A 13,364-nucleotide genomic window follows, 5' to 3' on the forward strand; every position below is an offset into this window, starting at 1 on the left:
AAATAAATTAAGTTTACTTTTTTCTTAAACACTTAATTCAAGTTTGGGTGATTTTGTGCATAGAACAAGCAAAAAAATCTGCCAATGGGGTAGGCAAAACATTTTTCTTGAACACTAAATTCGGGAAAAATGAGCTTACCCCATTTTGCTTGTTTTGTTTACAAAGTCACTTGAATTTGATATTTTTTGGTCAAAAAACTAGACTTATTTTCTTGGGTCCTTTTGCTCATAAAGAAAAAGCATCTTAAATTTAAGAATTTTGTAGATATTTTTACTGAAAACAAGGCAAAAATACTAAGATTTTTTTTCTTGAAAATCATTTTTTGCAGTGTACTTTTATTTTTTTTCATTTCAGAAGCCATTTCCCTTAATAAGACAATCACTGCTTCTGTTTTATTGTGACTTGAAACAAAATATCACAATATGCATAATATATTCAAATTCAGTTGAACATTTTACCCATAAAGTCAATGTTTTGCTGTCTTTAAAGTGACTATTCTTGATAGAAACGACGCAGTGAACAAAATGAGAAAACTGAAAGCAATGATCCTGATGTAGTCCAACAAACATCCACGCAATGACACTTGTCTAGTCAAACATTTTATTGAATTTAAAACAAAAAGAAAAAAATTTGGCTTCATGTTTTTTTTGCACACTTGTGTTAGTTGTAAAGATACTAAATTCAGTTCTACAGTCATGTTTTAATGTCTTTCAAATACTTGATAAATCTCACTGAGACTGTCTTCTACCTCACCGAACATCTCACTCGGTCTCAGCCGGTTTCTCCACATCACCTGAGCCTTCACTCACAACACCTTCATTCCCATTTACCACTACAGACTGTGTCTCATCTGCTGATGTCATAATTTTACTTGATTTTGATTGGATCTCATTTGGAACACTGTCTGGTTGATGTTCCTCTTTCTCCGTTTCATTTTTTGCGGTACAGTCTCCGTTGTACTGATGGGACTCGATCTCGCCGTTCATACTGATATGGTCTGATTTCTCAGAAGAATCAGTTTCACTTTGTTCACTTATTGGATTTTCTTCAGTGGCCTCATGCTTGCCATTGGTTTTCTCATCCTCAGTCGTTTCTCCATTCTTGGCCTGCATCCCTGAAGCATCTTTCTCATCGGTTGACTGTGATTTAGCTTTTTCAGCCTCTTCTGCTGCTTTTATCTCTTTGAGCTTCTCTTTGAACTCCATTATTCTTGTGCTGAAACAACAAGTCATTCGTTCTGTATTGTTTTTCCATTAACTAAAAGACCCATTACATAGACCTACACAGAATCTGAACCTGACAGTGCATTTGTTTTCTTAATTTTACCTGTATGAAGTCTTCAGTATGCCATTGACCAAAGCAAGCTGCTCCAGTGTGGTGTCCTGAGAAGGAACCAAACTCTGCAGATGGGAGAAAGAAAAATATAATTTTTAACAGAAATCACTTGCAAGTCTTCACGTTTGTTATTACGAGCCGTGATTTTAAATTGGACTCACCTTGGGTGGTGTTTCTGGAAGCTCCACGCCTCCCTGACGTATAGACCGCTCCACACGCACAGCCTGCTGGGTAATATTCTTCAGGAAGTCAGAACTGCATTTAGTTTGGGGATGCTCGTCACCCCACTGTTAAAAATAAACAAGTGAACTCAGAACACAATTGTACCGTTGACTCAGATTTATAAATTAGCACACAAACACAAAGGCTTACCTTATTCTGGAAGATGCTGTGAGCTGCTTTTTCATGGTTCATACCTCCTCTGTAGTCGCCGGCCAGACAGAGTCTCTGTGCCAGTAGGTGGTGACTGCAGGTCAAAAAAGGAACCAAATATTAAATAATAATAAATTAAATAATTTCAACTTAAAATAATATTTCATGTCCTAGTTATTTGCTATTATAGGAATAATGCACATTTAGCTGGTCTTATCACAAAATAAATATATTCAGGGTGGTACGAGATATAAGATTTAACCTCTCTGTTCGGGGTTTATTTTTCGATTATGACATTTATACTGCCCTACAAAGCCAATGCACAGTAACTACGCATTTGGTCAAAATTGAGTTAAGAGTTGAAATGGGCTTTGTCTTGTGACAAAGTCTCCTGGTTCAATTTTGTCCCATTTCAGAGAAACGTGTTTGCCAAAATTGCAGTTACATGTTTGACTGGCTTAAGGGCATTTTTCTCGGTTTCAGTGTTTGCGCAGTTATTGCACTTAGCCTTTGTAGGGCAGTATAATATAGTGCATTATCCTAAATCTAATCTAATGCCCCATTGTAAACCAAATCAAAGAGATTTGTTGGTTCAACTTAAAGCAAGTGTACATGTTGCCTGTAAATTTTGAGATAATTCAACAAAAAAGTTGTCAACCTAAAATTTCGAGTTGGCTATTTTGGGGATTTCGCCTGGATTTGGCCTACCCAATTTCAAAAGCTTCTCATACCCACAAGCAGAGGTGCACATACAAAAGTTTGGTATCATTTTACAGGAAACCCTTTGAAATTACATAAAACACTGTTAAAAGTGCTCAACATGGTTGTATGTGTTGTCAGTCCTCTAATAAACACAAAAATAAATAGGCGCTTTTTGATGTTTTTTTTCTAAAGTCTGTATTTAAAAGTGTATAACTCTGGCCCTGAGTGGTAACGAAACCTGCAGCCAGTTTTGTTTGATTCCAGCAATTGCCAGCTTACAGAGGAAAAAGGAATTTTTTCTCTATCATAATAAATGCAAAAGTTATTTTACTCCAACTGATGGGAGGAATAATACGCTTTTGGTATACAATTTCTGCCAAAAAAAATTTGAAGTGCTCCCATAACCACATACAGTGGAATAAATGCAATATCTTTATATCATTTTGCAGAAAACCCTTTGAAGTTACATAAAAAGCTGCTGTTTGTGACAATATTGTTATTTATGTGGTTTTTCATATGATAAAACACCAAATGTTCTTTTTTTTATGTTGTAAATACTGTTTGGATAGTGTATAACTCTGGTTCTGGGTGCTCTAGCAGACTCCAGTCAGTTCTGATTGTTACCAGCAGCAGGCAGTAAACACCCAAAAAAAGAATGAACTCTTTAGCATGTCGCATTCAAAAGTTATACTCATTTTACTGAAGTGTGCGAAAATATATTTTTCATATAAATATTAATTTTTTGTTTTGCACATATAATAAATAGCAAGGGATTAATTATGCACACAACCAAAGAAAATGCTGTGAATGGACTCATTTTTTAAAGTAGGACCTAAGAGAAAAGATGGTGTATCATTTGTGGCTATATGTGCTATCTGAGGCAGTCCACACTCAAGTTTCCCATATGTTTACAAAAGACCATTTTTACCTCATCATTCATTCGATGATTGTTGGATATGTGATAAAAATATCTTATTCCTGAGAGTGAGAGCTTTCATTTGATATAAGACTTGCCCATATTTGTCATACTTGAAAAATATGAAATATGTGAATATTAAATTATATTAAAAAATATGGGGGGGGGGTGATAGTGTAAATTAAGTGTAACTAACTTTCTTACAGTAAAACATATTTCAAAGTGATGCATATCTGCAGAAAGTAGAGAGTCTAAGCTTTCAAACAGTATCTCATATGTGGTACTGGGTCCATGACAGACCATTCAAAATTAAAGGAATATTTTATATTAAGTCAATATAAGATAATTCTGGACCCGGTACAGGGTCCACAGAGTCAAACAAGTTAATATAAAAATATAAGGCAGCGCTTACTTTTTTAAAGTCGACCAAACAAATAATTTTTACAGTGTATATACAGTAGGCAGCTACCTTTAAAGTAGGGCTGCACAATATATATAAAAAAATCAAAATATTGCAATATGCACATTGCATTGGTTAGCAATAAACAAATGATGTCAATACTTCAAAAGTTATGTATAGCAAAAGTTTCAGGTTGATGAAGAGAGACTGGTAAGACAAAGAGAGTAATGCTTTCTTTTTACCAGAATGAATGTTAAACGTGTATGTTGGTCATATAATTTTCAGGGTTTTTTTTATCATATTTGACCCTGGATCACAAAATTACTCATTAAGTTGCATGGGTATATTTGTAGCAATAGCCAACAATACATTGTATGGGACAAAATGATCGGTTTTTAATGCCAAAAATCATTAGGATATTAAGTAAAGATCATTTCCTACCTTTATTTATCATTAGTAATATGTGTTGCTAAGGACTTTATTTGGGGAACTTTAAAGGTGATTTTCTCAATATTTAGATTTTTTGCACCCTCAGATTCCCGAGATAGTGTATTTTAGCTAAATACGGAAATGGAAAGCTTATTTAGTTAGCTTTTAGATGATGTATAAATCTCAATTTATCAATATGTCTTAGAGGTGTAAAAATACAGCGATATGGATCGATTCGTCCCTAAATTTCTAACAATACGATACAACGATGCAACACATAAAATATTGATACGAGATAACTTTATTTGGACACACTCATTCCCTTATGTAACGTCCATCTTCGCATTTACGGCAAAGCGCACATTTTATTTTATTTTTTAAAAATCTACAACTACCTTATTTTTCCCCCTCATTATTTATTTTTATTTATTTAAAAAAAGTGTATTTTAGTTTTTTTATTGTTGTAAATGCTCCAACTGGGACAGAAATTGTGCCCTTTTCAAAGAGTTTAATAAAATGTACTACTGTGCAAAAGTGTTAGGCTACCACAACCAGACTTGTTGTTTTAGAAGTTTCAATGTCCATCCATATTTATTTTTCAATCTATTTCATTAAGATACAAACAGAAAATACAGGAAATATGTACAAAAAAAATTAAAAATTTAAATTTCAGGACTAAATGTCTTTTAAACGTCTGTGTTTAGTGTGACCTTTCTTGGCACTAAACACATCTTGAGCATTTAATTTTGGCGTGGTGGCCTATGAGTTTTTTGCACAGAACTGTATTTTGATTTAATTTGTAAGTTAATAAAAATGTAACCACTTAACTGGGCACATAATATAAAAATGCAGATAAATTAATCAAATCGTAAATGCATCGAAAAAGTGTTTGATATATCAGCAAATATTGCATCGCTGGTGGAGAAAATCATTATTGTATCATATTGTAATGAACTGTCCAATATACACCCCTAATACATATTTTGGTTCAATATTCCAAATGTGACTCTGCCTGTGAAAACCCAGCTACAGTTTACTAAATAAAACCATCCTACATAATTCTGTGAAAATATAATCTTGATATCTTTAATATTGACTGAGTAAGATCAGATGGGAAATTAATGGTTGAAATCTAACTTCGATGTTTTTAACATCATCATTAAATTGACTTCTATATTTCACAGAGAGGGTCAAATAGAAACATCCTAAGTGACTGAATCCTCATGAACAGAAACTTCATTAACATTCGATCATCTCACATGCAGAACCCCGACACTGCGTTTGCTTTCGATTTTCGATTAGTTTGATGTTTGCATCAGTTATCTGAGCTCTTTAAAATAAGAAAACATCTTACATGAGAGCTGTTGTGAGGTTGTCTCCTCTAAATGAGCTGTTGATTTTCAGTGCACTTTGTAGATATTGTAATGACTGCTCTCCTTGAAGAACCAATCCAAGAGACGCCTGCAAGAGACAGATAGAGAGTCATTACATTACATACATGTTATATTTTTATCTAAGAGATCAAAAAGACTTGATTTTGGTGTATGGTCTATTCACTCTGCTGTAACAACATCTTACACAAGGTGGTTCTGAGTTGGTTTAAATTGGACTAGCTGGTGTCCCAGCTTGACCAGCTAGCAGGTTCCCAAAAGCCATTTAAAAAGGGAAACCAAGACTAGCCTTATCAAGACCTGGTGACATCACATTTTTTGTTGTGTGCACCATAATACTTAATTCTGTGTAACTGGAACCTGTTGTACACAAAGGTGGACAATAGGCTTTATGCCCAGCTGCACCCCTTCCTGAACTTCAGCCAGCTCCTTGTTTCCTGCCCGCCACCACTGGACAAACTGACCAATCCAGGTGTGCCTGACCTCAGTAGTCACAACAACAATAATCAGACACATCTGGATCAATCAGTCCGTCCAACAATGGCAGACAGGAAACAAGGAGCCCGCCGAAGGAAGTAGTGCAGCTGGGCATAAAGCCTATTACGCTGCTTCATGTTCAAAGAAAATATTTGGTTATTATATCTATTGGTTCTTCCTAACCCCAAATAGCTGGAAGATCTTTAAAATGCAAGCCAAACCAAAGCTTGGGTCTTAGGAGGTTAAGCATATTTTTAGCATGGCTAAAATACCCGGCAAGAAATGTTGTGTTTAAAAGACATCTAATAGCGTCCAAAGACAGCCCACAGGTCTATGCTAGTGAAAATTTAATAAATGTCTTATCATAGCTCAAATATAAATGAAACCAAACACCTTGTAATTACTTTTGACTTTGCTTAAAAAGATATTTTAGCAAAAACTGCCTGAAACCATATTCAAGTTTATTTTGGCTACGAGTGCATTACTCAGACTATATCGGGACTATAGTTAACCTAGACAGTGAAATGATGACTATTGCTTGCTGGGAACTGAAATGAATCAGTATTTTTTTTTAGGATAGGTCGATATGTGTTGTTTGTTGGTATGTCTGGTGGAACGTACATCAATAACTGCGGTGTAAGGATGATCCCCGCCATGAACCGTCAACAAAAGAACTTTGGCACGATAGAGACAGCGCTGAGCGAGAGCCGTTTCACCTCCGGCAAACAGATACACAGCCAACAGCACCTGAAACAACACAGTCGACTGCGTTAGATGCTGCAGATCTTCAGAGGTGAATCTTGGTTGTTATGTGAGAACTTCACTCACGTATTGCTGAATTGTGTTGGGATGGTCAAATCCTAAAACCCTTTCACTGATGACTACAACCCTCAGCTGCACACTACGAGCCTGTGGAGGGAGAGAGGTCTAATTAAATACTGTGACATCATATTTATATACATTCTGTATTTATACACTGCAAAAAATGATTTTTGTCTTGTTTTCAGTAAAAATAACTAAAAATTCTTAAATTAAGATGCTTTTCTTGATGAGCAAAACGACCCAAGAAAATAGGTCTAGTTTTTAGAAAAAAAAATCAAATTTAGATGATTTTGTGCATAAAACAAGTAAAAAATCTGCCAATGGGGTAAGTAAAAAATCTTGAAAATTTTTCTTATACACTAAATTCAAGAAAAATTTGCTTACCCCATTTGCAGATTTTTTTGCTTGTTTTATGCACAAAATTACTTAAATTTGATATTTTGAGTCTAAAAACTAGACTTATTTTCTTGGGTCACTTTGCTCATTAAGAAAAAACATCTTCATTTAAGAATTTTTAGATATTTTTACTGAAACAAGTAAAAAAATTCAATTTTTTTGTAAACTGCAAAAAATGACTTTCTTAATTCATAGTTTTGTTTTGAGTAAAAAATTCAAAAAATTCTTAAATTAAGGTATTTTCTTGATGAACAAAATGACCTAGGAAAATAATTCTAGTTTTTAGACAAAAAATATAAACTTTAAGTAAATTAGTGCTTAAAACACGCAAAAAAATTAATAAATCTGCCAATGGAATAAGAAAACATATAATCAAATGCGTTTACTTTTTTCTTAAACACTTAATTCAAGAAAAATTTTCTTATTCCATTGGCTGATTTTTTGGCTTGTTTTAAGCACAAATTCGTTAAACCTTTATATTTTTTGTCTAAAAACTAGAATTATTTTCCTAGGTCACAAGAAAATACATTTTAATTTAAGAATTTTTAGATTTTTTTTACTGAAAACAAGACAAAATACTGAGTAAGAAGGTCATTTTTGCCGTGTACACGGCAAAAAATGATTTTCAAGAAAATATTTTCTTAGAATTTTTGTCTTGTTTTCAGTAAAAATATCTAAAAATTCTTAAATTAAGATGCTTTTTCTTGATGAGCAAATCAAAAAAGTCTAGTTTTTAGACCAAAAATATCAAATTTAAGTGATTTTGTGCAAAAAAACAAGCAAACAAATCTGCCAATGGGGTAAGCAAAAAAATCTTGAGCACATTTTTGTAAACACTGAATTCAAGAAAAATTTGCTTACCCCATTGGCAGATTTTTTTGCTTGTTTTATGCACAAAATCACCTAAATTTAATATTTTTGGTCTAAACACTAGACTTATTTTCTTGGGTCATTTGGCTCATCAAGAAAAAGCATCTTAATTTAAGTATTTTTACTGAAAACAAAATAAAAATACTACGTAAGAAACTCATTTATTTTCAGTGAAGGAGATTTGTGTTTTGATTAAAGATTATGAGGGCATGTGAATTTTTCTAAAATAACGAAGCTCATGGACAAGTAATTTGTAAATAATACAATATTCCAAAACAAATTACGTTTTTATTAAAATTTAATTGCGACTTTAATATTTGCCCCACTCACAGCCTTGTATGGTCAATAAAGTATACAAGAAAATTGTTTCTTAAAAATCATTTTTGCAGTGTAACTATCTTTATTCAATGCGTGCACTTAATCTTTGTACAGCGTGTCGTGAATGTGTTAGCCTAGCCCCATTCATTCCTTAGGATTCAAACAGGGATCATTTTAGAAGCCACCAAATACTTTCATGTTTTCCCTATTTAAAGACTCTTACATGATGAGTTACACCATTAAGTATGGCGGCACAAAATAAAACGTGGTGATTTTTTAAGCGGATAAAAAACGAGAACTATATTGTATGGTGGAAGAGCACATAGTTTGCAGCACTTCGACCTCGGCGTGTAGGAACATAGGGAAAACAAGGAAGTGTTTGGTGTTTTTTAATTTTTCATCCCTGTTTGGATCCTAAGGAATGAATGGGGCTAGGATAAATGCTAACACATTCACGACTCGCTGTACAAAGATTAAGTGCACACATTGAATAAAGATAGGTATGTATTTATTAATCTCAGTTGAGGTAATAACATAGTAAAATATTTTAAAAACGGTGTTTTCCTTTAACATTTGTGACCTTGTCTGCGAAACACAGCTGAAGTCATTTACTGTTTACTGCTTTTATAAAAAATAATTTTTACCCATACAACTTTGGCTATTGCTACAAATATACCTGTGTGACTTATGACTGGTTTTGGGGTCCAGGGTCACATTTGTGTTTACCTACGTTTACATAAAATGCCCTTACGTTTACCTAAAAAGTCATTATACAGCAAAGCAGATGCTAGAGAACACACATAGACACAAACCTCAGCAGATCGCCCCTGTAAATAGGCTGTTTTTGCCAGGAGACTAAGACAATGACAGGCCTCTGGGTGAAGGTCATCGCACACACGACCATACAGATATGAAGCTTCTTTGAGTTTCTCATACGCCTGCTCCAGTAACCCTACAAGAAGAAATTAAACATTGTCAAGCAACACCAAACACATGCAAATGAACTTTATTGACCTTCACAGTTACCTTTCTGAAGGCAGTTCTGAGCTGCCTGGAGCATCTTGGTGGCATCAGCGGTCGTCACGGTTATGTGTTTGATGACGGACAGGATGTTGAGCACGTCATCAGGGGAGATGGGCGGTTTGTTTCGGTTGTCGAGAACGTACTCTCTGAGACGGAGCTGCGGGGTACATTTGAACACGTACCAATGAGAAAGAGTTACAATATGATGCAATCGCCACACAGACAACGAACAAGCCATCAATGAGAATCTTTACAAATGCACGGACTGACAAAAAAGAGATATTTAGCAGATATGAGTAACATAAAATGTGTAATTTTTTTTAAAGTTAGACGTTACAACTTATTTGACTACAGAATGTCTTAATTGACCAATAACAATTAAGTATTATACCAAATAATCAAGAATTAGTACATTATAAGTTATTACTTAAATGTATTACAAATCTGAAAGGCAAGTGTTTTCTGGTTATTTTAAAGGAAAACGCCCACATTTTGTGAATTTAGCTTATTCACTGTATCCCCCAAATTTAGATAAGTCCATATATACCTTTCTCATCTCCGTGCGCGCTTCAACTGTGTCCGACGCAGCCCCGGCCAGCCCAGCCCAGCACAAAGACCGGAAGTAAATGGCTCCAGCCAGCACACCGCTCCCAATAAGTGACAAAACAACGCATTTTCCTATTTATGTGTTATGACTTTGTATTTATCACACCGTGTACAAATAACAAGGTCATATGAGACACAGCCATCTTCTAACCATATACATACTGGGAACTATATTCTCTGAAGACAAAGCACTGCTACTTGGGCGGAGTGATTTGCTCGCAGTATGTATACTGTTAAAAGATTGCCGTGTCTCATATGACCTTGTTATTTGTACATGGTGTGACTATACCAATCACAACACATATTAAAATATTTGTTATTTTGGGGGCAGTATGCTAGCTGGAGCCATTCACTTCAATTCTTTGTGCTAAGCTAAGCTAGCGAAGGCTGCGTCAGACAGAGTAACAGCACACACGGAGATGAGAAAGGTATGTATGGACTTATCTAACTCTGGGGGATACAATGAAAAAGCTAAATTCCCAAAATGTGGGTGTGTTCCTTTAACAAACCAACACTGCAAAAAATGATTTTCAAGAAAAATGTTCTTAGTATTTTTGATTTGTTTTCAGTAAAAATATCTAAAATTCTTAAATTCAGATGCTTTTTCTTGATGAGCAAAACAACCCAAGAAAATAAATCTAGTTTTTAGACAAAAAGTATCAAATTTAAGTGATTTTGTGTATAAAACAAGCAAACAAATTTGCCAATGCGGTAAGCAAATTTTCCTTGAATTGTTCTTGAATTTAGTGTTTAAGAAAAATTTTCAAGATTTTTTGCTTACCCCATTGGCAGATTTTTTTTTTTTTTGCTTGTTTTATGCACAAAATCACTTAAATTTGATATTGTTGGTCTAAAAACTAGAAGTATTTTCTTGGGTCGCTTTTGCTCATCAAGAAAAAGCATCCCAATCCAAGAACTTCTAGATGTCCCCACTGAAAACAAGACAAAAGTACCAAGACATTTTTTTCTTGAAAATCATCTATTGATATATGTGATAAGCATTCTGTCCATAGACAAGTTAAAAATAACTACTTTTAGTGCTTCAACTAGTTCAAGTAGTGGTGAAAAACAACACCTGAATGCCAGTTTTCAAGCACATCTCTCTTAACAAGGAAATCTTCTGCAATCCATAGTGCTCGACTAGATGGTCCACATTTGACCTGCAACAAAATATTCAAAAATAAATATTGCAAAAGAAAAAATCTTTCAAATTTTTAAAAATCTAAAAATCTTCTCTCACCCCAGTCCTTCTTTAATTCTGTAGGTTTCTTGAGCATCCTGACATATCAGACTCCACAATTCATTGCCGCTTAGTGTACTCCATGTGGTGCTCTCTGTAGCCCCTCCCCCTCCACGGCCACGCCTCCTAGATTTCTTCTTAGACTCCTCCCCGTTTGTTGCTGAACTGAAGTGAGGCACCAATAAGCAGCAGAGGAAATGACTCACTGCTGCAGACATGTTCGATGTCTCCACCCCCTAAAACGCAACGGATGAAATAAAACAAACTAATTAAAGTGGTGGTGCACTACAAAATGTATATATTTATTTATTGTCATTTACATTTTTAAAGTACAAATCAAACTTAATGTATAAATAAATACCTGAATGTAGCCACTAAATAACCTTTGTGCACAGCGCACTACTATCTCTGTGAAGATTAACCTCTGCAAGAAATAAGAAATGAATGAAGCACTACAGAAGATACAATGATTTAATTTCTCTAATAAAGTGCGATTTTAAATCATCTCCTTACCGTGATATGCCTCAGTTGATCTTTGAGATCTGATTGGCTAATGGTCCGTACCAGGTGACCTAGGTAGCGCAGGTTTATGCCTTTCTGATGGAGAGCTTGTCGTAAAGTGGCACCGTCCATGGGTACGTCAGAGGCGTGAATACAGTCATTCATCTAAAAGCGCATACAACCATTTAATTGGATGTTCTTAACTCATCTGTGTAAGTTAAAGTGTTTGTTGAATGCATAAATGTAGATGTTGTATCACAAACATGCAATACTCACAAACGCTGGTATCTGGTCATTGATGATGAAAGACGCAGCCTCCTTCAGTAATCTTTTTTGTAACTCTAAAGCTTTATTTTCTGAATCTGGAAACTGCACACCTATACAAATTGATAGAAAAAAATCTCACGTTATAATGATTCTCAATAGAAGTGTCACAAGATATCAGTATTGATATTAACGGGAACGATTATCGGTATTGCGTTAATACTACACATATGATAATATTGTAAATCATTCAGTAGCCATTTAAAAAAAACTGCCACAATTGTTATAGAAATGAATGAAGCAAAACAAACAATCCTAAAAATTTAATTGACTGATAGCAACTTTTTTAACGTAGTAGGTATCGTGATAATATTGTTATTGTTGGTACTTTTGGCAGTAATACCAATATGGCAACAAAAAAGTATAATATTATTTCAAATTTATTTCAAAAAAATGTGTGTATTGAAATATATTTTGAAATATGTTTACAAAAATGTAGTTCCCTTTCGAGGAACTCGAGCTGCGTCGCCATAGCAACGCTTTGGGGAACGCCTCGGCGTGACTGATCTGAAGCACGTGTAACACATAATCAATAATTTGATGATTGGATATAGGCTGGATGCCGTGCGGACCAAGGGTATAAGAAGGCATCCCACACAAACACACTCGCTTTTAGTGCCTCAGCAAGTGACTGCGTGTACGTTTGCATAAATCTGAAGTATGTTTTATGAAGTTCAAGTATGTGTATCTCCCTGTCGGCGCGATATCACAGACAAGGATACACATTTATATGTGTCTAGAGCGCTGCACGCACAGTTGGCTTTTGAGAAACCTGGCTGTGTGCACTGTGAGCATTCCCGTGCACGTGTTGCGCTCCAGCTTCGCGCTTAGAGAAGGATATATCGGGCTCGCGCCCTTACGGATCCGGTCCCGCTTCTGTCGAGGCAAAGCGGTGACTGCACTCGTGCGTGCAGGCGGTGGTAACCCCGCCTACACCCATGACATCTGTCTTTCGCTTTCTAGGAAGCTTGGGCTCGCGGCTGCGATCCCGCTTCTCAGCAGCGGTTGCACTCGTGGGAGTCGCCATATGATTTCGTGCAGGCGGCGGTATCTCTGCTTGCACGTAACGTCCGCTCTCTCTCTCTTTCGCCGGATCGGGAAGGCGCCTTGCGTGAGAGCCACATATATTTCAGCTATCTGTCTCTGGAGAGATGAACCATCTTCATAATCCGCCTACTGTTTAAGGCTAAACGTGCAGTCTCCACGTGAAGCCTCCTCTCTTCTTACAGTATGGAGGTATT

The 13,364-nt window shown here is 35.5% G+C and overlaps 1 protein-coding gene across 1 annotated transcript in view; it reads right to left on the bottom strand.

The window, feature by feature from the left end:
• Positions 1 to 584: 584 nt before the first annotated feature.
• Positions 585 to 13,364, bottom strand: part of LOC129414523 (clustered mitochondria protein homolog) — a 46,174-nt gene continuing 33,394 nt past the window's right edge. The window contains exons 13-26 of the mRNA XM_055168591.2: positions 12,076 to 12,176; positions 11,812 to 11,964; positions 11,660 to 11,722; positions 11,299 to 11,534; positions 11,134 to 11,218; positions 9,456 to 9,609; positions 9,242 to 9,381; positions 6,852 to 6,932; positions 6,645 to 6,770; positions 5,510 to 5,616; positions 1,709 to 1,802; positions 1,498 to 1,623; positions 1,328 to 1,401; positions 585 to 1,216 (exon numbers count right to left, since the gene is read on the bottom strand). Coding sequence (XP_055024566.2) covers positions 763 to 1,216; positions 1,328 to 1,401; positions 1,498 to 1,623; positions 1,709 to 1,802; positions 5,510 to 5,616; positions 6,645 to 6,770; positions 6,852 to 6,932; positions 9,242 to 9,381; positions 9,456 to 9,609; positions 11,134 to 11,218; positions 11,299 to 11,534; positions 11,660 to 11,722; positions 11,812 to 11,964; positions 12,076 to 12,176 — 1,994 coding nt within the window. The 3' untranslated portion in view covers positions 585 to 762. The remainder of the gene's footprint in view (positions 1,217 to 1,327; positions 1,402 to 1,497; positions 1,624 to 1,708; positions 1,803 to 5,509; positions 5,617 to 6,644; positions 6,771 to 6,851; positions 6,933 to 9,241; positions 9,382 to 9,455; positions 9,610 to 11,133; positions 11,219 to 11,298; positions 11,535 to 11,659; positions 11,723 to 11,811; positions 11,965 to 12,075; positions 12,177 to 13,364) is intronic.

The sequence above is a fragment of the Misgurnus anguillicaudatus genome, chromosome 5 (assembly GCF_027580225.2).
Source record: "Misgurnus anguillicaudatus chromosome 5, ASM2758022v2, whole genome shotgun sequence".
In the NCBI taxonomy this organism is placed as follows: Eukaryota; Metazoa; Chordata; class Actinopteri; order Cypriniformes; family Cobitidae; genus Misgurnus; species Misgurnus anguillicaudatus.